We start from the raw sequence: 26,297 nt of genomic DNA, 5'->3' as shown, positions 1-26,297 counted from the left end.
CTAATTTGACTTTTACTGTATTTTGGCCCACCTACAAAAATCTTCAGAGACATCTGGCTATAGAAATTCTACATTTCTTCTGTGTCATCCTCTCCAATATTCTTGAAAATTTATTTCTTTTTTTATTAATGACTTACAATTTTACAAAGAAGTAACTAGACTCGGTCTGATCTGTAGCTTTCTGCACAGCGGAAAGGAAAAACGTATTTTAAATGTATGTTACAGCATGTGCCAATTCAGCCACAATATCAACAATGTAAATTCATCAGTTCCCTCCCCAAAAAAAAAAAAAAAAAAAAAGTCAATTAGTGACACATGTTCAAAGGTATATAACTTATGGTATTACATTAATAAATGTGACTTATTTCATGCATGGAATGTTACACTATTTATGAAAAAGCAGTGAGTCCCACAGAGATGACAGGCCTGAACAGGGGGCTCTTAAGTTCCACACAAGCCACCATAATAAAAAATATATTGTTGACAATAACCTACACTGTAGCAATATTAGTAAAAACTTGTACATGGGGTATGGTGAGTATTTAACTTGTATAAATGCCTACTTAGGATAAAAATTACTGAAATGAAAAGCTTCCATTTCTTTTGCTAAGTCTGAAAAAACATCAATAAATACTGAGACATCTGGATTCATGTAGATGACACATACATACTCTATGCAATGATTTGAGAATATCAATGATGCAGTCTACACTTTCAGTTAGGGGGACTGCACTGGGCCCATGCAAAGAAGGCGGTGATTGAAAAGTTTAGTGAATTTGTGCCTCTAGATATTTCGAATTTTCAAATGTTATCTGGCATCAATAGCAAGAAGATGATCAACAAAAATTCTTCACAAAGTTTCAACTCTAGTGCCACGCAAAAAAATCCGCAGTGAAAAATCATCCAGCTAAAAATGTAAGTGTGTAAATGTGAATCCCATCCTGAGAAACCAAAACTAGTTGATACTATTAATTTGTTGCAAGAAATTGTGCCCAGATCATTGGCAGAAAACAAAGTGTTAGCTGAAAGACTCAAATGTCTTGAAAATGATCATAGAAAACTAAAAACTGCCGAGCAGGGCATAAGTGAATTCGACAGAAATAAAGTGTACACAGTGACCGAAGATTCTGTCGCCATTTCAAGTATTCCAACACATTCTGGGTGAACCGGTAACGCTAAGCATAGCGTGAACATTTTGTCATCTTTAGTAATAAATTCTCCTGGCGTGCTCCAAAAAATGGTAGGCCTACTACAAAAGATCAAATTGGGCACCATCTGAAAGAAAATTCTGTTATTAAGCAAAACGTGGAACCTCGCCAGCCAAAACCATCAGTCCTAAACAGAAGCAAGGTAAATTCAACATTCAAGATGACAGTTAATTTAACTAACACAACAAATGCAGCAAGAAGAATAAATGTATATTTAATGGGTGACAGTAATCTTAGAGGCCTTGCACACGAAATAAAAAGTGTAAACAGTGAAGTAAATGAATTAGATTTTATTAAACCTGGCACTCGTTTTGACCAAGTGCTTTCAACTGTAAACAATATTTCTCGAAAGACAATGAAGGAAGACTTCATTGTAATCTGTGGTGGTGCAAATGAAGTTGCAGGCGATGGTTTGCATGCTGTTAATGCCTTAAAATCTGCTCTAAACCACCTAAATGACTCAAACATCATTGTTCGCGATATTCCAGACAGATATGACTTGCCTCAGTTCTCGTGTGTTAACAGGGCAGTAGCATATACAGACAGTCAATATGCAGAAATTTTTAACTCTTATGCAAATGTACAAATGGTTAACGTGCAAAATTTTAGTAGAGAACTTTACACCATACATGGCCTTCACCTCAATTGGCATTGAAAAAGTCACTTAGCATCCATTATTTGTGAAATCGTCGTAAATCCTACGAGCAACGTATACTCAAAACACACATTCGAAGAATGAGTGCTCCACATCACAAGAAGACTGCAGGAATGGGTCTAGACAGACAACTTTGGACAAATGGCTGCTGAAAACACCAGGTAAAGCTGATTCATCCCAATCTCACATTACGTGAAAACAGACCAACTTGAATATATGGTTAGTGAAAAATACCAAACCCACTCTGTCAACCGATATTTCTTTTTTAGGGATAAATGTGTAAGTGGTTCTGAAAATCAAAATCTGACTCTTTACCATCAAAACATATGTCGCCTGAGCAACAAAATTAATGAACTCTTAATTAACATCCAGGAGACACAAGTTATAGATTGTGTCCATGTTCTGTGCTTTAGTGACACCATGTTATGTCAGATATTGAAAAACTTGCTATAGATAATTACTGCTTAGCAACATCTTAATGTAGAAAATTCATAGAAAAAGGTGGAGTAGCAATCTATGTCACAAACAGCATCACATGTAGTGTAATTAATGCGCAGAATTTTTGTATAGATCAACAGTTTGAAGTGTGTTCCATAGAGCTGGCTTTAAATAATTCTTACATAGCAGTAGTAGCTTTATACAGGGCACCTTCAGGTAACTTAAGCATTTTTTGAAACAGTTAGATGCACTCTTAAATACATATTTAAACTCAGTAGAGATGTCATAGTTGTTGGAGACTTCAATGCAAATTTCCTAACGAACTCCAGAGACAGAACAGACCTTGAGAACTTGATGTCCTCATATAATCTTGCTTCTGTTGTAAATTTTCCCACCAGAATAACTTCATGAACAAAATCGTTAATTGATAATGTGTTTACTGATATAGCCAAGATTGATGAGATAGCTGTCAGGCAAGACCTGAATAGTCTCTCTGACCATGATGGACAAAGACTCACCATTAACAATTCAAGTATTTGTCAGATTAATAGTGGTCCCAACTGGAAAATTAATAGTAAATCTACTGAAGAAACTATTGAGATCTTTAAATCACGTCTCCAAAACGTAGACTGGGGTCCAGTATATAATGTATAAAATGCCTATTCCGAATACAACCTTTTCAGTAATGAAGTGGCTCTAATATTTGAAAGTATCTTCCCAATATATATATATATATATATATATATATATATAATAGAGGGAAACATTCCACGTGGGAAAAATATATTTAAAAAGAAAGATGATGAGACTTCCCCAACAAAAGCGCTGGCAGGTCGATAGACACACAAATAAACACAAACATACACACAAAACTCTAGCTTTCGCAACCAACGGTTGCCTCGTCAGGAAAGAGGGAAGGAGAAGGAAAGACAAAAGGATTGGGTTTTAAGGGAGAGGGTAAGGAGTCATTCCAATCCCGGGAGCGGAAAGACTTACCTTAGGGGGAAAAAAAGGACAGGTTTACACTCGCACACACACACATATCCATCCACACATACACAGACACAAGCAGACATTTGTAAAGGCAAAGAGTTTGGGCATAATGTCTGCTTGTGTCTGTGTATATGAGGATGGATATGTGTGTGTGTGCGAGTGTATACCTGTCCTTTTTTCCCCCTAAGGTAAGTCTTTCCGCTCCCGGGATTGGAATGACTCCTTACCCTCTCCCTTAAAACCCAAATCCTTTTGTCTTTCCCTCTCCTTCCCTCTTTCCTGACGAGGCAACCATTGGTTGCGAAAGCTAGATTTTGTGTGTATGTTTGTGTTTGTTTGTGTGTCTATCGACCTGCCAGCGCTTTTGTTTGGTAAGTCTCATCATCTTTCTTTTTATATATATATATATATATATATATATATATATATATATATGCCTTGGATTACCACTGGAAATAGGATTTCATGCAAAAGAGAGAGTGAGTTGTACACTGCTTCAAAAAAATCAGATGTCCCTAACCTTTTAAATAACTATAAAAAATACTGTAAAATATTGAACACAGTCATTCAGAAATCAATAAGTACGCATCTGTGCTCAAAAATAATAACTCCACTAATAAAATCAAAACTATATGGGAGGTGATATGAAATGAGACTGGTGTAAATTACTCCAACAAGACCCAAAATATTGCTCTTAACAATGAAGGTAAGCTAGTTCAAAATCAAGATATTGTAGCTAAAATCTTTAATGAGCACTTTTTAATTGTTGCTGAGAAAACAGCATGCAAAGGCTCTTCAGAAAAGGCAATAAAACCTCTGAAAGAACTTTTCCCTTACTTTATAGGCATGATAGGTATGGCCACCATAACTGTGCAAGAAGTAAGAAAAACATAGTTTCTCTAAAAAGTAAAAATTCATCGGGTGAAGACAATATTTCCAGTAAACTGCTAAAAGCCAGCTGTAATCAACTCTCTAAAGTTCTAGCTCATATATTCAATGCCTCTCTAAATCAAGGTATCTTCCCTGACAGAATGAAGTATGTTACTGTGAAGCCCCTCTACAAAAAAGGTGATCCCACAGATGTTTCCAACTATCGTCCTATCTCTCTTGTAAGTGCATTTTCTAAAGTCTCTGAAAGATTAATATATGTCAGGATTGTCAATCACCTTGAAAAATTTGCACTAATTAGTAAACAACAATTTGGTTTCAGATCAGGTATATCTATAACCGAAGCAATTTACACACTTACAAATAACATTTTAGAATGCCTTGACAAGAAAAAATTACCCGTTGGCATATTCTGTGACCTGACTAAGGTTTTAACTGCCTTGATCACAGAATACTTTTAGGAGAAGCAGCCCAATATGGAACCTGTGGACAAATGGGTAACTGGCTCAGATCATATCTAGAAGACAGATAACAAAAAATAGTATTAGGTGTTAACAATCTACAAGTAGGAGAGGTAGAGTCTGACTGGGGAGCAGTACATCATGGAGTCTCACAAGGGTCAGTGCTTGGTCCCCTCCTATTTATTATATATATTAATGACCTACCCCTGTTCTCAAACAGTGCTAGCAATACCACAACGTTTGAAGATGACACAAGTACAGTGACAGCCAGCAAAACCTCCACTGACATTGAGTTAAATGCCAACCAAGGACTTGCAAATGCTCTGAACTGATTCACAGTAAATTCTCTAGCAATAAACCTCAGTAAAACAAATCACATGCAGTTCCAACCCAGTTACATAAGCCCAGAAGAGATTAACATTGCACACGAGATCCAACAGTTACAGACCATTCAGTGCATTAAGTTCCTAGGCGTTCACATAGATAACCGGCTCAACTGGGAATTCCACATACAGCAAACACTAAAAAAGCTTAGCTCACCAACATTTGCCATCCGAATAATCTCCAAAATTAGAGACATCAACATTTCAAAGTCTGCATATTTTGGCTACTTCCACTCATTGATGTGCTATGGAATAATCTTTTGGGGCAACTCACCACTTTCAAAAAAAATTTTTGTAAGCCAGAAAAAGCCTCCAAGAGCCAATCTTTTTAAACAGTTACTTATATTAACCACTACACACAATATCTCCTCTCACTCATGGCTTTCACACTTCTCAATGCCTCTGAATACAAGGTGGCGCACGAAATGTGTTACCATTTTGTTTTGAATATAAACTTTATTGTCAATACAATCTGAAAGGAACATATACTACAATGAAGAGCCATCCATGGAGATTTGTTCTAACTCAGCACATGCTCAATATGTCCACCATTTCGTTTCCCAACTTCCTTCAAACGAACACTGAAATTAGTATTACCCTACGGCAAATGTCTTCCGTAATTTCACTGCAAGCTTGAAGAATAAGTCTTCTGAGCTCCATTAAATCACGTGGACGTTTCGGGAAAATTTTTTCCTTTAGGTACCCCCAAAGAAAAAAGTCACATGGATTGAGGTCTGGACTATTGGGGGGCCAATTTTGTCCATCATTGAAGCAACCTGGAAACCTGAGTGAAATGATCCACATGTCAAAATGCTCGTGTAAAAACTCCAACACAGTGTTTGCAGTATGTGGCCTTGTTCCATCTTGCATGAACCACTGCGTGTTGAAGGGCAAGGCAGTAGCACGAAGCTGTGGAATGAAGCTATTGCGAAGCATGCTCAAATAACACTCGCTGTTCACAGTTTCTTCAAAGAAAAAGGGTCCAATAGGTCCGTGACTGGAAATTGCTGCCCACGCTGTAATCCTCAGAGCATAATGTTGTCATTCATGAAGCACTTGTGGGTTTTCAGTGGCCCAAAAGCGTACATTTTGTTTGTTAACCACACCATCTAAATGAAAATGCGCCTCGTCTGAAAACCAATCGTTGTTGAGAGTTTCTTCTTTATCGTCCGTCCACTGAGCAAACAGTAGTCTCTGCTGCTTGTGCTCTTCAGTGAGCTTATGTGCACAGGTCATCTTGTATGGGTACATATGGAGGTCACTTTTAAGAATGTGTTGAACGGAGTGTCTGGATATTCCCAGTTGCACTGCTGCCTTTCTACACGATTTCCCGGAACTTCTCTGTACAGCGACTCATACCGCTTCAATATTCTCTGGCGAACAAACAGGCTTAGGCCCGAGGTTGCTTTGCTTCCAATACTGTTCCTTCCTGTACAAATTTATAGTACAACCTGTGGATGGTCTTCTTGCAAGGGATCCATCGTGTGTTAAACTGTTGTCGGAAACGCCTCTGAGTCACAACAAGGCTTTTCATTTCATGAGAAAGTAACACAATTGCCATTGCTGCTTACTAGTTTCCTAGCGGCAGTATCGTGAATTACACGTCGTTTCGTAACTCATTTGTTTTTCCAAACTCTGCTGGTACTGCTGTAGAGATCCCAGCGGGATATCTAATGTGCGTTGTAAATTGTGAAAGAAGCAATTGGTAACACATTTCGTGCACCACCCTGTACGAAACAAATGAGGCATACCATCATTATAACACAAGGCAGAAAGAGGATATGCACTGTGAATGGAAAAATCTGTCTCTGGTACAAAAAGGGGTGAAGTACACAAGTACAAAAATCTTTAACACACTCCCGAGTAATATAAAGTGTGTAAAAGAAAATAAAATGCTATTAAAAAAAAAGGTTAAAGGAATTCCTACTGGAAAAATGTTTCTACTCTTTAGATGAATTCTTCAGCAGAGATAAATAATTTGAGTAGTAATTCAGATTATTTACTTTGTCATTGTATCTGTATTGTTTTTTATCACTATTGTATTTTTGTATTGTATTGTTTATTATCTCTAATATATTATTGTATTGTACAAGTTTTGAATCATTCATCTACCATGTGTAATATACCAGTAAGTATTGTATTGTATGATATCTATATTGTATCTGCTTTGACTTGTTCCACATCCATGCGTAATCACGTCAGACTGGATCTATGGAAAATGTATCTCAAATAAAATAAATAAATAAAATAAAGAAGTGGTCAGCTGCAATGGGGAAGAGCAATTGATTCATCACCTACATACCATTCTTTTAAGATTCCTATGCAAGGACCCCTCATGTGCAGACTGGCAGCAGTTGGCAACTATTTGATTTCTTGACAGAATGAGGAATGTCTGAGATTTCATTTCATATATAGATTGGGATTACTAACAGCATCTCCAGCAAGTGAATGTGTGGTGTAATTGACTTCACATCTCACAGAGGCAATGACAGACCAGTGGCGCTAGCAATAGCTTTAAAGTAGCTGGGTCCTTAACTGTGATGTTAGCAGCATTGGTACTGGATGTGAGGTTGAACCCAACATAGCAGTCAGTGTTAGCTACAACACATTACTGAACTTTTTAAAAGAGTAAATTACTATTTGACCATGTATTATTATATTTATCTTTTGTACTATTCAGATTTCAGCTTTTATGCCATTATCAAGAACAATGCTAAAAGTTGTTACACCATTAAAGCCAAAATCTAGATAGTACAGAAGATAATTATAATAATACACAGTAAAATGATGGTTTACTCTCTTAGAAAGTATTACATGACTGTGGTTCAATGCCATCAAAATCTCATTACAGAACTGATGGGGTAGGTGATTTCATAAATTACATGCTGACAGTGACATGTGTATTTGTTGAGCTCATACAGAAGCCCACAAGCAGACATTATGTCTTGTGTCTGTGTATATGCGGATGGATATGTGTGTGTGTGCGAGTGTATACCTGTCCTTTTCTCCCCCTAAGGTAAGTCTTTCCGCTCCCGGGATTGGAATGACTCCTTACCCTCTCCCTTAAAACCCAAATCCTTTTGTCTTTCCCTCTCCTTCCCTCTTTCCTGACGAGGCAACCGTTGGTTGCGAAAGCTAGAATTTTGTGTGTATGTTTGTGTGTCTATCGACCTGCCAGCGCTTTTGTTTGGTAAGTCTCATCATCTTTCTTTTTATATATATACACACACACACACACACACAGAGTGCGTAGAAGAAATATGTATTCATTTGATATATTTATTTATTTTGCATCATTTGCCTGTTGCTGAACTTCGTCCTTCAGTGTGAAAATGATTTGCTTCCTTGCATTACTATCGAGCTCACCATACTGTTTCATGTAAAGAGACATGTAGTGGCGTTGTACAATATTATCTTTCATTGTATTCAAACTTTGTGACACACAAGGAAATGAGGCCACACATCTTTCTCAGGAAACAAAAACTGTTCTTTCCAACTTCATGAAAATGGCAATGGGCTGATCTGTGACTGTCTTCACTAAGTCCATTAAAAAGCACAAGATGCAACTAGGTGCCAGGCACGTAAAATGGCGGGTGCGCGTATGCAGTAAAATGAACCCTTGCAGGCAGCCTACCGCGTAAGTGCCTGCTCACCAGGTGAACCTGTGAACACCCACGGGCACCCTGTACCCTGTCCAGCTAACTTGGAACAGTCTGCAATAAAGGATACACACACTGATGTCCATGCTAATAATATAATGAACTGAAAAATCTTCAAATTGCTGATTTCTTTCAAACTTGCCACGTACAAGACTGAAGTGGAATGATCATATAAAATTAATTGTTGGTAAGGCAGGTGCCAGGTTGAGATTCATTGGGAGAGTCCTTGGAAAATGTAGTCCATCAACAAAGTAAGTGGCTTACAAAACACTCGTTCGACCTATACTTGAGTATTGCTCATCAGTGTGGGATCTGAACCAGGTCAGGTTGACAGAGGAGATAGAGAAGATCCAAAGAAGAGCGGCGTGTTTCGTCACAGGGTTACTTGGTAAGCGTGATAGCATTACAGAGATGTTTAGCAAACTCAAGTGGCAGAATCTGCAAGAGAGGCGCTCTGCATCGTGGTGTAGCTTGCTGTCCAGGTGTCGAGAGGGTGCGTTTCTGGATGAGGTATCGAATATATTGCTTCCCCCTACTTACAACTCCCGAGGAGATCACAAATGTAAAATTAGAGAGATTCGAGCGCGCACAGGGGCTTTCCAGCAGTCATTCTTCCCGCGAACCATACGCGACTGGAACAGGAAAGGGAGGTAATGACAGTGGCACGTAAAGTGCCCTCCGCCACACACCGTTGGGTAGCTTGCGGAGTATAAATGTAGATGTGGATGTAGATGCTGGGAAATTTACAAAAGTACTGATTAAGTAAACTGGAATCATTACTATCAATATCTTTATACTTCTCCTTTTATTACTTAATGTTAATGGTTTGTTTGTGTGTGCATGTTTGACAGCTCCTAAATTCACTAAGTAATATAAATTTCACTGTTTGTCTAAAGGATGGGAATGGGTAAGGTGAAAGCAAGTGCACAATTTATGTCTAACTAAATTTTTCATTAAAAACAAAGATTTTGAGACTTACCAAACAAAAGCACTGGCAGGTCAATAGACACACAAACAAACACAAACATACACACAAAATTCTAGCTTTCGCAACTAACGGCTGCTTCGTCAGGAAAGAGGGAAGGAGAGGGAAAGACAAAGGGATGTGGGTTTTAAGGGAGAGGGTAAGGAGTCATTCAAATCCTGGGAGCGGAAAGACTTACCTCAGGGGGAAAAAGGACAGGTATACACTCGCACACACACACATATCCATCCGCACATACACAGACACAAGCAGGCGGATGGATATGTGTGTGTGTGCGCGAGTGTATACCTGTTCTTTTTCCCCCTGAGGTAAGTCTTTCTGCTCCTGGGATTGGAATGACTCCTTACCCTCTCCCTTAAAACCCACATCCTTTCGTCTTTCCCTCTCCTTACCTCTTTCCTGACGAAGCAGCCGTTGGTTGCGAAAGCTAGAATTTTATGTGTATGTTTGTGTTTGTTTGTTTGTCTATCGACCTGCCAGTGCTTTTGTTTGGTAAGTCTCAAAATCTTTGTTTTTAGATATATTTTTCCCACGTGGAATGTTTCCCTCTATTATATTCATATCATAAATTTTTCATTATGTTGACGCACTGAGCAGAATGTAAATTCACCAGAATTCCCTCCCAAACAGAAATTAGTAAACAAAGAATATTGGAGAGTGAATAAATTATGATATTTTGTTAATAAACTTCTCCTAGGTCTAAGAGAACAAATTGCACTGACACTAAATACCAACACAGGACAATGATATGCCCTGCACACTGGTTTATTTAATTTTGTAACATACTGAGGATGAGGGTGTGGAGAGTAGCCACACAAACAAGACTGAAAACATTGTAATGCTTTCGAACATTGTTCTTGTTCACAGCTAACTAGTGCAGATTACACATACACTTTCACGGTTACACTGTCCTTGCTGACTACAACGTAGCCATACAGGTGTATGAGTATTCTGCACTAGTTAGCTCCAGAGGAGGACATTATCCAAAAGCTTACTAATGTTTTCAGTCTTGTTTATGTAATTACTGACCAATCAATGTCTCAGTTGTGTAGTGAGTTGCTACCTTTACTCCTTGCATTGTGTATATCCCAACAAGGAATTTCCATTTTCATGTGAATTAAAAAAGGTAAACAGGTACAATTTAGTCAACTTTATAAGTATGATATAGCAATTAGTCTAAAAAATAAGTACTTAATACTGTTGTTATACTGTACATTTCTCAGCATGTCACTAACCTTTGCAATATATGTAGGTTCTGCTGGAACTGCTCCACAAAGTGGTGGTGGTTTTTCCCCTAATTTTCCCACCCAAAGTGGTAAGGTCTGAGCAGAACTCTGCAACATTTTCATGAGAGCCCCTCTACGAATTGTCTCCTTGTTACCAGCATTTCTTGCTTGAATTCTCCTTTCATTTCTAATTGCCCGAATTTCATTCACTTTATTAAGGGCATTTCTTATAAGTTCCTCTTCTTGAGCTGCATCAGATACTGCTGCTTTGTATAAGCCTTTCAATTTTTGCTGAAATATATAGCAAATATACATTCAAATTTAGATTTAGAAGCAAAACCATTGCTAACAAATATAAAATGTCTCTGAAAGAAACATTCACTCTGCATTAGCACTGATGCTATTGTGAAATGGATAAGCAAACGGCATAAAAGCCTGCATTTTAAAACCAAATGAAAGGCATCCAGCCTAACACATGGCTGCCAATCTTTCCTAAAATTCTCCCAACAGACTGCAGCCGATCATTCACTTTCCTTCTACAATCCTTACATGATCAATCAATTTCATATTGCTTTGCAACGTTATGCCTAATTATTTAATCAATGTGACTGTTCATGCAGCACACCCCTAATACTGTATCTGAACATTGTGAGTTTATTTTCTGTACTGATCTGCATTACCTTACATTTTTCTACATTTAGAGCTAGTTGTCATTCATCACACCAATTAGACATTTCATTTAAGTCATATTGTATCCTCCTACAGCCACTCAATGACAATACCTTTCCATACACCACAACATCATCATCAACAAACAGCCACAGATTCCTGTTTACCCTGTCCACCACACTGTTTATGTATATAGAGAACTACAGTGTTCCTATCACACTTACCTGGGTGACTCCCAGTGATGCCCTCACCTCTGATGAACATTTGGCATCGAGGACAAAATAGTGGGTTCTGTTACTTAAGAAGTCTTCAAGCTACTCACATATCCAGTTCAAATGGCTCTAAGCACTATGGTGCTTAACATCTGAGGTCATCAGTCCCCTAGACTTACAACTACTTAAACCTAACTAACCTAACGACATCACACGCATCCGTGCCCGAAGCAGGATTCGAACCTGTGACAATAGCAGCAGCACGGGTCACGACTGAAGCGCCTAGAACCACTCAGCCACAGCAACCGGCCACATATCTGGTAACCTATTCCGTATGCTTGTACCTTTGTTAACAGTCAGTAGTGTGGCACTGCCTCACATGTTTTACAGAAATCTGAGAATATGGACTCCACCTGTCGCCCTTCATCAATGGTTCACAGGATCTAATGTGAGAAAAGGGCAGCCTCAGTTCCACAAGAGCAGTGCTTTCTAAAACCATGCTGATTTGTGGATAGAAGCTTTTCCCGTTCAAGGAAATCTATTACATTGAAACTGAGAATATTCTCAAGAATTCTGGACTAAACCTATGTTAAGGAATTTGGTCTGTAATTTTGTGAGTCCTTTCTTTTACCATTTCTATACAAAGGAGTCACCCGCACTTTTTTCCAGTTGCTTTGGTTTTTGTGCTGGGTGAGAGATTGACAACAAATTCAAGCTAAGTAAGGAGCCAATGTTGTAGAGTACTCTTCATAAAACCGAACTGAGATTCCATTAGGACCTGGTGACTTACTTGTTTTGAACTCTTTCAGTTGTTTCTCTAAACCAGCAATGCTTATTACTATGTTCTCCATACAGGAGTATGTGCAATGGCCAAATGATGGTGTATTTGCGCAATTAACACAGAAACTAAACTGCACATATTAGCAATGTCCAACTCTGCACCTTTATACATTTTTCACCTTGTGATCTATACAAATAATATATACTAAATAGTCTGTCCATTGCTTTCATAATGTTACACTCTTATTTGGTCCCTAAATGACGAAAAAATCCAACGCCATGTCATTCCGTATCACTGATAGCTCTTCTGAATATTTCCAGTGACTTTTTTTGTGTACTATTGCTTGGTATTCATAATGCAGACCACTACATCTGCTCCTGGAGGTACTGGAACAAAGTCACCAGAAGGCTTACCAATGATATTCGAAATCAAAAGTCAAGTGTGAAACACGAATCTGATTACTCAGAATTTCTGTAGAAGTTTAAATAGCTGTGGTAATGTAAAAAAAAAAAAATAAATAAATAAATAAAAAAACACACCAATTTATCCATCGGCATAGCCCATTCAAACAGCAGCAGAACAAAAAATTTGATTTTGGTTTTCCATTTACAGTTGTAACACTGCAACCTGTAGTTGAGCCACGGGTAAACCACTGTCACGATCACAAATCTGTACCATGCTGATGTTGCCTTTTCTTACTGGGCATTTCTTATTGCTGTGATCATCAGTCACAAATATACATGTGTGTTCTCTGCATGGAAAAACCTACAATATTCCATTCTTCCATATTCACTGTCATATGTATCAGTACTAAATAGGGTTAGGAAAGCTCTTGCAAGTGAATGAATAATAGTAATCATATGTATCAGTACTAAACAGGGTTAGGAAAGCTCTTGCAAGTGAATGAATAATAGTAATAATAATAATAATAATAATAATAATAACAACAAACTAGTAATGAATGAAGTTTATTGCATTACAGAAGACTGTTGAAGATGAAAAATAAAAATTGGGTAATAATTCAGTTGATGCAATGCAAAGGTTTTCTCAGTCTTTTGTTACTGAATTCCATTCTGGCAATTTGCAAAGAGAAAATAAAAACTGAAGTCATACACCTCGCTAGACTAACGAGATATGAACCAGCAACTATGCCTGCCTTAGATCATGAGACAAGCGTGCTCCAAGGAGCTAACATGACACTTTCACAATCAGCTCTCTAACATTTCTCTGGTGACAGCTAATGCTGACACTTCACAATATGAAATATAAAACCAGTTGCAATTTAAGTGTGGAATGACCTTCTTAGGGTTGAAAAATTAAATTTGTGATCTCTTTTTCATACAAACATAATGACTACTACAAATTATTTCACAGTATAAAAGAGAATATTATAAGAATTTAGCAGGATCTCTCAGCACCAATCCCAAGAGAGAGAGAATGAGCACAGAGGTACCAAACATCCGCTGCAATTTGGTGACATCTTAACTGCACTAACAATATGATGAACTTCTTGGATGGCTCACGTTGTCCTCACTGCTATCCATAGCCTGCTCCAGCCAGCCATCAGTGGAGTTGTGCTAGCAGACACTCATCTAAGTGAATCTGAGAGCAGATAACATAGGCATTGAAAAATACAAATGAATTGTACCCCTACCGTGCTCGGCCAGTGGTGAAAGCTTATTTTCACAAACTGAGTGCAAAATGATCTTGTCCAAAGAAACAGTAAGATCTATGCACTGTCCACCTCAAATGGATTGTACCTGGTCTTGTGCCGTACACAACTAAAATACTAGGAATACCAACAAAATATGGAGATGATGTGGATTATAGAGTAAATACATTGAAGCCAAACTGTGGATTAATAAGAAAAAACTGAATCTATGACTACTGAAGCAGAAACAAAACAGAAGAAGTAGGCTAGTGCAGTTGTGTACTTTCTTACTTTTTCACCCCCATATGCATCATAAATAACAACTTGTTCGTTGCTTCTGTAAGTTTTCCTATCATCTTTGATATCAAGATATGAACAAAATTAGATTTGTCACACTTACAGTTGCTTTGAACCTTTTTTGACACTTTCTCTTTTTTTGTTGCTGATGTAATTTGATGCTCACGAAGCAGACGATTATGGCAACTCCTGCAGGGTTGCCAGGATACACATTAGACAAAGGGTTAAGATTCATCGCTTGATTGTGACAGTTAGCAGCTCAATTAAAGCACAGCAAAAGGAATTAATTAGATACATATTTAGCAGCAAAACTGTACTAGTTTCAGATGGCGCTCCCATTTTAGAAAGCGCGTACTTAAAAACTATGTTGACAAAGCATTGGTGCAGTTAACACCCTCTCGTTGCCAAAATCAAACTGACGTAGATACTTCGCAATGTGAAAAGACAGAGTAGGGGTAACTTAACATATGAAACAACCTCTTTGGACTCAAAAAAGTTTATTTTAGTAATTTGATGTGATGTCTTAAGTAGGACTTATTCAGAATATTTCATCCAGATGACAAAGAAAGATAAAGCAAATTTAGTAGGATAAGTCAGTCCCACACTGGCAAATCCCTATTGACAACAGTGTTTCCAAACAATGCCCACAATGCTGCACTGTCTTGGCCATACTAATGGCAAGAAGAATGCATTTTCATAGCTGGAATCCTGCATGACTGAATCCAGATATCCAATATAATATGAGACACTGTACACTCCAAATTTCAGATATGCAGTGTGGCCACGTGTCTAAGAAGAGTAGAATATTGAATAATACTCTAATAAAATTATTTCCATTTCTGTGACTCAGATAATGTGTAAATCCTAGTGTTTGTGTGTACTGAAAACAACCAACAGCATTAAACAATAGCAGGAAAACCGTCAGACATCCTTACAGAAAAGATTTCCTAACACTCAAATTTATATATGACGTTAGCATGTTTATCTCTTAAGCTATTGTTGGTATTGCCAGTCTACCTTTTATAACCACTTTTCTTCTGCAGCCATCATGTACATGGCTGCCCACATAGCAAAACTCATCCACTATTTCAGCATCTCATTCCCTAGGCTAATTGCCTCAGCATTGTCTGACTTATTTCAGCTACAGTTTATTAACCTTCTATTTATGCATATATATCAAAAGAACGAAAAGTCATGAGTGATGGCATTCACACAAGGTGCAAAGAGGCAACACTAGTGGCCATGGCTGCCTTCAGTAAATGCCGCATATTGAGTGACTGAACATGTGTGATGTTCGCACAGACTATCTCCGCCTGAAAATAGATCTGTATATTTATTGTATCTTTGTGAGTGGAAAGAGAGGGAAAAAAATAAAGTAAAGGCTAGTTATTGAACTGAAAAGGTGAAGCAAAATACTGCTTGCAGACACGAAACAGAATCTAATAGAAGTTCAAAAATTCTGACATCAGGGAAAACAAAAAAGTAACACTTTACATGGCTTTTATTGAATGCTAGACCTCAAACAGGCCAGCCTAACAACAAACACAGTTGAATATCTCACCATTACAAAAGCTGAGGCTGTTTTAAATTAATCTTATATGTTTGCCGAGGTCGATACGTCCTGAACGAAAGCCTAAAAATGTGAGATGTTTGGTATCTTAAACTACATCTTCATTCACTCCCTACTCTGATCCCAATCCCCAACCCTCCTCTTGTGGCCGTGCTTTTCTGTCTGCCGCACTCACTGAAGTATCTTGGATTCTGAAAACTCTTTTCTGAGTACGACTTTTAAACCTCTTGCTTAGATGACACAGCCATTGCAGGGGTCCAATTTCTTTCACAGTCTCAAAATTAAAAATTCATAGCATTTGTCAGAAATATAATATTTCAAATTTAACACATGATTACTTATTTACAGGATCTCATTCATAGCATCAGAGCTATCGAGAACTGGTTCCAACAACAGCGAAGAATAAAACTTCTTCCCTTTGTGCTGAAGTAACTAGCCCTCAACTCCATTGAAAAGATGTGGGTGGAGTTTGTCATTACCATCAATGAATGCAGATGATGTATGATAAAGTATACAGAATAGATGGTGGGAGATAAAGGATCAGCAAAACCTGTCTACATATTAAGTATTACCAGTATCCTGCACCTCTGAGTGATCATACAAAACTAGAGAGGATGGGATGGGTAGGGTATTAAAGTCTAAATAAGGGTTAAACCAGTAAAAGAAAATTTAGGCATAATCTTCCATGGTAGACATGCCATTAATCTGACAGTCAGTCACAGGCTGCCTTATAGCAGCTCTGACTACATACCCCAATGTCCTTCAGTCTCCTAGCAAAATGTTTTTCTACTTTCAGGATACTGAAACAGCTCTATTAGTGCATGGTAGCTGATGATTTGATTAGCACACATATTGTGTGTTGTTGCTTGGTATTCAGAAATCAGACCATATTTCTGCTTCCACAATGTACTGAATTGAGGTCACCAGAAGGCTTAAAAACCATATTCAGAATCAAATGTTACAAATGAAACACGCACATTACGAAAGCAATGAACATTCTTGTTACTATATGTTATTTGCACAAATCTCAAGGTGAAAAACATAAGAAAGTGCAGAATTGCAAATGGTCTATTCTGCAGTTTGTTTTCTGTGTTAATGAACATAATTTTCAGTTTCTTCTCTTCTGAATCAAGGTGCAAAATGTTTGAAATCTTACTGATTCACGACGTGGGGCAAGGTCGATCTGCAGTTACTTTTTATTTCACTGAAATAAGCTTGCATTGCAAACTATTGATGTAAGTGTTTTAGTAGTTTGGGAAATTGCAACTGCTAAGAAAAATTATATACCTTACTGTTTCACGTGCCCTACACTGTATGAGCTGAACTAATATCGCTAGATTTGCTATTCCTACACTGAAATTATGTAACTTCAGCATTATCAGCCTCCTTGCAAGCTCGAAAGCTTTTTAAAAAAGGGGGATTCTGGATTGAATCTAATTGAATGCCTTAAATATATATAGCCTAAAGGCCGATGTTCGAAACTATCAGGAGATAATCTATATCTACATTTAAGTCTGTTCTCTGCAAACAATTGTGCCACTTATTATGGTTTCTTCCCATTTCATTCACGTATGGAGCATGGTAAGAATGACTGTTTAAATGCATCTGTGCATGCAGTAATTATTCTAATCTTATACGCATTGTTAGCAATTTGTAGTGGGTTGTAATATATTCCTAGAGTCATCATTTAAAGCCAGTTCTTGAAACTTTGTAAACAGACTTTCTTGGGATAGTTTACATCTATTTTCAAGAGTCTTCCAGCTCAATTCCTTTAGCATCTCTGTGACTCTCTCCCATGGATCAAACTAACCTGTGACCATTTGTGCTGACCTTATCTGTATAGGTTCAATATCCCCTGTTGGTCCCATTTGGTATGGGTCCCATATATCTGAGCAATATTCTAGACCAGTTGCACAAGTAATTTGTAAGCAATCTACTTTGTACACTGACTGCACTTCCCCAGTACTCCACCAATAAACCGAAGTCTACCACACGCTTTACCTACAACTGAGCCTAAGTGATCATTCAATTTCATACTCCTACAATGTGTTACATTGTATTTGTATGAATTGGCTGATTCCAATAGTGACTCACTGATATTGTGGTCATAGGATACTGCCCTTTCTTTCTTTTCTTTTCTCTCTTTTTGTGAAGTGCACAGTTTTACATTTCCGAACATTTAAAACGAGTTGCCAATCTTTGCACCACTTTGAAATCTTATCAGAATCTGACTAAACATTTATGGGGCTTCTTTTAGACAGTACTTCATTATAGATAACTGCATCATCTGCAAAAAGTCTGAGGTTACTATTAATATTGTCTGAAAGTTCATTAATATACAATATGAACAGCAAAGGTCGTAACACATTTTCCTGGGGCACACATGCAAGTTACTTCTATATCTTACAATGGTGATAATGCTGCATAAAAACCAAATTCATGCATGTCTCCCCTCTGAAAGCCCATAATAAGATGGGACAACATCATTGTATGCTGTAATTTTCAGGTTTATTTTGATATAAATGATACAATAAGGAATAAATTTCCAAATGGTCAAATTATGACTGAATTGTAACCATCGATAAACAGCAATTGAATACAAGTACAGGAACAAAACTGTTCCCAGGTGCTATTAAAAAGAGCACTTTTTACCTGGTAATATGGAGAAACTTTTTCTTCTTGATTTATTTTGTCATGTGCTTTAGATATGTTGTTAAGGTTATGTTCACTCCGTACTCTTTCTTCTTCAATCTCATGCACAAGATGATATAAGGCTTTCAGTCGTTCCTAAATGAAAATATATCAGTGTATTAAGCATAATCAATTACATCAATGTTTGTATGGTTCAGAATCAAATGTTTATTTACAGTTTAATTCTCACAAAAAAATTTAAAAAAGAAAAACAGACTACAACCACTCACTGTTAGTAAGGCTAGTTATTAAAACCAAATAGTGCCATTGCCAGTTTTGAACCAGAAGGTTCGTCATCAGCTGGCTGTTCATGTTTATAATTAGAGTTAGCTAATGCTGAACACAAGATCATAGCTGGTCTTAATCATGAAGGATGTTTCACGGTATGTGTACGTGTGAAACCCCCGCCCACCCTACCCCGCCCCACATATATACACAATTTGCAATCTCTTTGTAAAATGTTATCACCATGGCTAGCCATATGGCATCCACTGCTGATTGAAGTTCTTTCTCTAGACTTTTCCGTGCATTACAGTCTTCAGCTGCACACATGCATCTTGCTCTTGTGTATTTTATGATTCCATCCACCCACTTCCCAGTCTCTTATTTCATGGAACTCAACAAACATCTGCCTTCTATTTTCCAGGTTACATGTCCTGTCTACCCACATTCCAGTTTCATTACAGTCATAATTATGTTTTTAATTGCTGGTTCATTCGTTTGTAGTCCTGTTTCTCCTAGTAATTGCCAGGATGCATCTCTCCATTGCTTGCTGAGCTTTCCTCAGTTTTTAATGGTTTATTACCAAAAACACACTTCTGTTTATTTCTTTCCTTGTCCATCTTGCCATGTTCAATAGCAGAAAAAAAGATTCATTAACCAGTTCTGTAAGTTCATCGTTGATTTGTACTATTTTCTTTTCAATGTGTGGACTATATATTACTTTTGTATTATTGTAGAAGATCTTTATACCGACTTTCAAACTTGCTCCCTTCTTCATTCCTTAGATGTTGGAAGTTTATCTGTATTACAAGCAAACTGGTCATCTGCAGCATGAAAATTATTCAGATGTGTATTCAGTAACAAATGACCTCCTTCATCTTAAGATCTGGAAATGTGTCACAGTGCTGCTGAGTCAAGTATAGTGACACGGAATTTACTTGTCCAACTGTTCTTCAGTTCTGAATTTCCCACTGTCCTGACGCAGTCTAGTGGAAGCTGTGTTCTGACACAGACATTCCTCAGCCTACTAACATCAATGTTTTTTTTTTTCTGGAAAAGTACAAATTTTGTTGAAACTGGTTCAAAAACCACCTCAAAATCCATGAATTCTTGATTAAGTGAAGCTGGCTCATAGCATTACAAATATTTCTGAACTTTTCCTTTGCTTTACTAAAATCCAACATTTTTATCTATGCAGGCTGTATATTCTACCAAGTATCTCATACATTACACAGTGAAGGTTGATGTGTCTACAGCTTTTGTTCTTTGAAATAGAGCAGTTACAGCATTGTTTCAGATACATTGAATTGTCTTCCTCCACAGTCATTGTGTAAATAATTTTCCAAGTTCCTTTTACATTACGTGTCCTCAAATTCAACCACTTTTACTGAAACAATGCTTGCAGATGTCTTTACACTCTTAATCAGTAATATAACTTTATAAATCTCACCTGGTTTTACTTCCAGAATGTCATTACTTTCAGTATCAACTGTTTCTGTTTTCTCTTCTGAACTGTACAGGCATAAAGAAGTCTTCTAATTTTAATTTTATTTAATTCATTTTATTTTCATGTTCCTATGCTTGTTTGCCTGACACTTATCTTCTCCTTAATAGCTGTCTCGTTCTATTTGAGATTTTTTCTTTTCTTTTGCTCTCTGGCTGAAAAATCTTCATTGCTATCGATAATATCATTGTAGGCAACTCTAGGTGAAAAAGTCATATCACAAAATGAACAGTAAATGTGCTTTCTGATCATGAAATGCAGCATCTTGTGTTAAATGTTGAAACTTGTCAGGATAAAAAATCTATTAGATCTGAATACACGAGGGTAATAAATTAGTCAAAAATTGAAAAATTCAGGAAATTACTTACAGACATGAACTGGATAGACATTTACAACACTTCTGGCTCAAATGGAAAATACAAAGCATTCCATAATAAAGTTATTTCTACTTTTGAAAATTGTTTTCCCCTAAAGGTAACTCAAATAACACAAAAGCCAAAAAATAATCCATGGATTACACAAGGAATAATGATATTATGTGGGACAAAAAGGAGAAACTATCTGCTATCTAGGAACAGCTCTGATGTTAGCATTGTAATGCATTACAAAAAGTACTGCAAAATACTGAAGCAAGTAATCCAGAAATCAAAGCAACTTTATTATGAGAAAAAGATAATTGCATTAGGCAACAAAATAAAAACTGTATGGGATATAGTGAAGACAGAGACAGTTGGGGCCAGAAAAGAAGAGGAACAGATAGCTCTAAAAATAAATGAGACTTTGGTAAAAATGCTTGTAGTGTTGCAAACCTCTTAAACAAGTACTTCATTTCTGTTACTGACAGGTTTGGGTTATCAGGTTCGATGAAAAGTGCAGTTAAGCACCTGAGACCAGTCTTTAAAAATAATTTCAGTAAAATGGAAGTGACACTCCTGTCTCCCAAAGTAGCAGCATCCATCATAAAATCTTTAAAATCTAAATATTCTAGAGGGTATGATAATATATCAATGAAGTTAATCAAAGAATGCTCATGTGAGTTGAGTTCTTAAGTTATTTGTGTAATCAATCTCTTATCAGCAGAACATTTCCAGACACTAAAATACGCCAAAGTTAAGCCTCTTAACACGAAGGGGATAAGGAGATACCATCAAACTACTGACGAATTTTACTTATGGCAGCTTTCTCAAAAGTATTTGAAAAGGTTGTGTTAAGTGTCTCCTTAAGCATCTGCCAACAAATAATATATTGTCCAAGTCACAGTTTGGCTTTCTTAAGGGTTCTCATATAGAGAACGCTATTTACACTTACAGTGAGAAGGTACTTAATTCATTAGATAATAAATTAGAGGCTACTGGCATTTTCTGTAACCTGTCAATAGCCTTTGACTGTGTGAACCACAGCATTCTCTTAAGTAAATTGGAATATTATGGTATCACCGGAAAATGGCTTGAGCCTTATTCAGCTGACAGGAAATAGAGGGTGTCACTGTGAAATACCTGTGCAGTAAGCAGTCAGTCTTCATCTGATTGGGAATTATTACATGTGGTGTTCCTCAAGGTTCAATCTTGGGTCCGTTGGTTTTCCTTGTGTACATTAATGACCTCTCGACTATTACACTGCCATGTGCTAAGTTTGTTTTGTTTCCAGATGATACAAACATTGCAATAAATAGCAAGTCAAGTACAGACTTAGAAATAGCTGCTAATCAAATTTTCACTGACATTAATAAATGGTTTAAAGCTAATTCACTCTCATTAAACTTTGAAAAGACCCACTCTATGCAGTTCAGAACCTGTAAGAGATTTCCTTCCAGCATGTGCAGATCAAAGAGGTTGACAGTGTTAAATTTCTTGGATTACAACTCAATAATAGATTCAGTGGGGAAGGCATACCATAGAACTGCTGAAGTCTGTATTTGCAGTGAGAATTATGTCATATGTAGAAGATATAAATATAAAAAAAAACTTGCATACTTAACTTACTTTCATTCTATTGTGTCATATGGCATCATATCATGGGGTAACTCATCAAACCGGGAAAAAGTTTTTAGCGTGCAAAAGCGTTTTGTAAGAATCATTTGTAGTGTAAATTCAAGAACATCTTGTAGAAGCCTGTTAAGGAACTTTGTATTCTAACCACTGCTTCTCTGTATATTTATTCCTTAATGAAATTTGTTGTAAGTAATATATCTCTATTTCCAACCAATAGCTCAATAGATAGTATCAACATTAGGAATAAGAACAATCTACATAAAGACCTAAAATCACTATACTTTTTGACATGTTCCACAGTCAAGAGAATCATCTCAATTTTGGTCTACGGAACTAAAACTGAGTCTAATCTAATCTTTATAAGATATTACTTAGTTTTGTCTGGTACATCAAACTGTTCTTAAGAAAATTCTCTTAATCTACATTTCTAATTTCCTATCAGATGACTCTCAGACTACTGTATCTTTGAAATTACAATTAAATCAGTACCACTAGCTGCTGATGTGTGTTGATATACATCAACAGGGTCAGTTGAAAATGTGTGCCCCGACTGGGACTCCAACCCGGGATCTCCTGCTTACATGGCAGACACTCTATCCATCTGAGCCAAAGAGGGCACAGAGGATAGTGCGACTGAAGGGATTTATCGCCAGCACGCCCCCCGTGAGACCCACATTCTCAACTTACAGTCCACACACTACATTTGTAGTGCCCCTGCCATGTAAGCAGGAGATCCCGGGTTCGAGTCCTGGTCAGGGCACACATTTTCAACTGTCCCTGTTGATGTATATCAACACCCACCAGCAGCTAATGGTATTGATTTAATTGTAATTTCATGTCCGAAATAACGGATGCCATCTTCATATCGTTAAGGCTAACCAGCTGTTGACCTTCAGTGCAGATGCACACGAATTGCCTGAACTCTTACGGGACTCGGTGGATCATCTGCCACGAGTAACGGGTATAATGGCAGGGGCACTACGAAGGTAGTGTGTGGACTATAAGTTGAGAATGTGGGTCTCACGAGGGGGGAGGGGGCGTGCCACCGATAAATCCTCAAATCCTCTGTGCCCTCGGTGGTTCAGATGGATAGTGTGTCTGCTATGTAAGCAGGAGATCCCGGGTTCGAGTCCCGGTCGGCGCACACATTTTCAACTGCCCCCATTGATATATATCAACGCCTGTCAGCAGCTAATGGTAATGATTTAATTGTAATTTCGTTCAAGAGAGCTGCACGGTCACCACTGGCATCTGTTCTTTCGGACATGTCTGAAAGAACAGATGCCATCTTCATATTGTATCTTTGGTGGTCAGTGATATAAGCTCCTCACCAAGGACATAAGTGATCATAATACAAGAGGAACGAAAAATTATTAATTATTGTGTAACATATAGAGTCCTCAAACTAGCAACATGTGTTACTGGTGAAGCTGGAAGCTTGTTTAATATATTACTCATCAGCTTTTTTAAAAATAAAAGGAGATAAGGCTTTCAAAAATTGTATGAAATTGAATCTTACGCACAAATTTATATTCTAGTTACACAATTAAAATTTAACATTTAATACACATGGTATATGTGTAATTTTCGAGCCCTCTTTCATATCTGACCAGGAATTCTACATATTTCACATTGTGTTCACATAACAGCACATATATTTAAAACAAGACTTACACTTAGTATGGGATAAACTGCTTCGAAATCACTACAGCAACAATACTGGAAAGTGATAGTAGTCAAGTACAAGAAACAGAGCTCGTATTAGTTCATGAGAAGCAGAACAAGTCACACTGAGGGCACTAGCAGCAACATACACAAGTGATGGAGTGAGTCAGAACATAAGAAGAATGTGACAGAAATACAAGTAATGAAGAGATGGGGAAGGAAAGTGGTGTGACTGACAGAAACAAAAGTCAAAGAAGCATAAATGGAAGAATATGTAAGAATTTGCTTCATTCAGAAAAGCTGGTGTTGGTGGGAAGGATCCATATGGCACAGGCTGTGAAGCAGTCACTGAAATGAAGGACATTATGTCTGGTAGTGTGTTCAGAAACAGTGTGGTGCACTTGTTTCTTGGCCACAGTTTGTCAGTAGCCATTCATGAGGACAGACAGCTTGTTGGTTGTCATGCCTACATAGAATGCAGCACATTCATTGCAGTTTTACTTGTAGACAACACGACTGGTTTCACGGGTAGCCCTGCCTTTGATAGGACCAGTGATGTTAGTGACCGGACTGGAGTAGGTGGTGGTAGGATTATGTATGGGACAGGTCTTGCATCTAGGCCTATTACAGGGGCATGAGCCAGGAGGTAATTTATTGGTAGCAGGAGTTGTGTATGGATGGACAAGTATACTGTGTAAGTTTGATGGATGGCAAAATACCACTGTGGGGGGGATGGGAAGGCTAGTGAGCAGGACATTTCTCATTTCATGGCATGGTGAGAGGTAATCGAAACCCAGGCAGAGTATGTAATTCAGTTCTCCAGTCCTGGGTGTTACTGAGTTATGAGGGGAATGCTCCTCTGTGGCTGGATGGTGGGGCTTTGGGAGGTGGTGGGAGGCTGGAAAGATAAGGCACGGAAGATTTGTTTTTGTACAAGGTTGGGAGGGTAATTATGGTCAGTTACAGCTTCAGTGAGAGCCTCGGTATATTTCAAGAGGGGCTGCTCATCACTGCAGTTGTGACGGAAATGGGTGGTTAGGCTGTACGGAAACGACTTCTTGGTATGGAACAGGTGGTAGCTGTCGAAGTGGAGGTATTGATGGTGGTTTGATATGGATGGAGGTACTGATGTAGCCATCTTTGAGGTGGAGGTCAACATCTAGGATGGTGGCTTGTTGGGTTGAGTAGGACCAGGTGAAGCAAATGAGGGAGAAGTTGTTTAGGTTTTGGAGGAATGTGGATAGCGTGTCCTCACCTTCAATCTAGATAACAAAGATGAATCTGAACTAGGTGAGGGGTTTAGAATTCTGGGTTTTTAGGAGGAATTCCTCTAGATGGCCCATGAATAGGTTGGCATAGGATGGTGCCAAGTGGGTGCCTTGCAATACAGCCTATGTCCCAGTAACCCTCCTGGCCTCAACCTTCATTAGTCACTGTCCTCACCCATCCGGCCCCTTCCCTGTTCCTATTCCAGCACTACACAGCTGTCATTCCCACACCCAGTCTTTTTATTTCTCTCCTTTTCCACTACTCCTCCCCCCCCCCTTTCCCACCTCTTCCCTGCCCACAGACTAACCTGCAGCACTTCGCCGTCCACCACCTCCACGATACTATTCCTCCCCCTCCCCACTCTGGCCTCCTCCTCATCCCTACCCAGTCACCACTCCCATCATGCACTGGTGCTGCTGCTCGCAGTGTGGTTTCAGTTGCCCAAGACTGCAGTCATATGTGTGAGTTGCACTTGTGTGTGTGTGTGTGTGTGTGTGTGTGTGTGTGTGTGTGTGTGTGTGTGTGTGCAACCTCTTTTTCTATTGAAAATACAGTTTGCCTTCAGTAAAATTATGCATATCAATTCACACCGAATTTTATACCAGTCAGAAACGTACTCGGGAAAGGGGTGGAAGAAAGATTATGCTTCATGTAACATTACTATACAGAAAGGTGTCATTCGACACAGACAAGAAGTTTTAATTGACGACATATGAGTGGTTTAGAGAAACAATGGAAACTTTAAATAGATTGGATTTTAAACCCCAATCCTCCAAATCTGAGACCAGTGCCTTAATCATTGTACCACTTTATTCAGTGATAAAAGTCTTCAACATAACTTTTTATACATGAAACTTAATGACATGCTAAATACTATCA

General features: G+C 38.0%; 1 protein-coding gene across 6 annotated transcripts in view; it reads right to left on the bottom strand.

The window, feature by feature from the left end:
* Nucleotides 1-26,297, bottom strand: part of LOC126174836 (SAGA-associated factor 29) — a 61,879-nt gene that overhangs the window by 23,935 nt on the left and 11,647 nt on the right. For all 6 annotated transcript variants that reach the window (XM_049921220.1, XM_049921219.1, XM_049921218.1 and 3 more), the window contains exons 3-4: nt 18,729-18,863; nt 10,906-11,187 (exon numbers count right to left, since the gene is read on the bottom strand). In XM_049921220.1, coding sequence (XP_049777177.1) covers nt 10,906-11,187; nt 18,729-18,863 — 417 coding nt within the window. The remainder of the gene's footprint in view (nt 1-10,905; nt 11,188-18,728; nt 18,864-26,297) is intronic.

The sequence above is a fragment of the Schistocerca cancellata genome, chromosome 3 (genome assembly GCF_023864275.1).
Source record: "Schistocerca cancellata isolate TAMUIC-IGC-003103 chromosome 3, iqSchCanc2.1, whole genome shotgun sequence".
Taxonomy (NCBI): Eukaryota; Metazoa; Arthropoda; class Insecta; order Orthoptera; family Acrididae; genus Schistocerca; species Schistocerca cancellata.
Note: the sequence above shows the minus strand (reverse complement) of the source record. Positions and strands in the feature narration are given on the sequence as shown.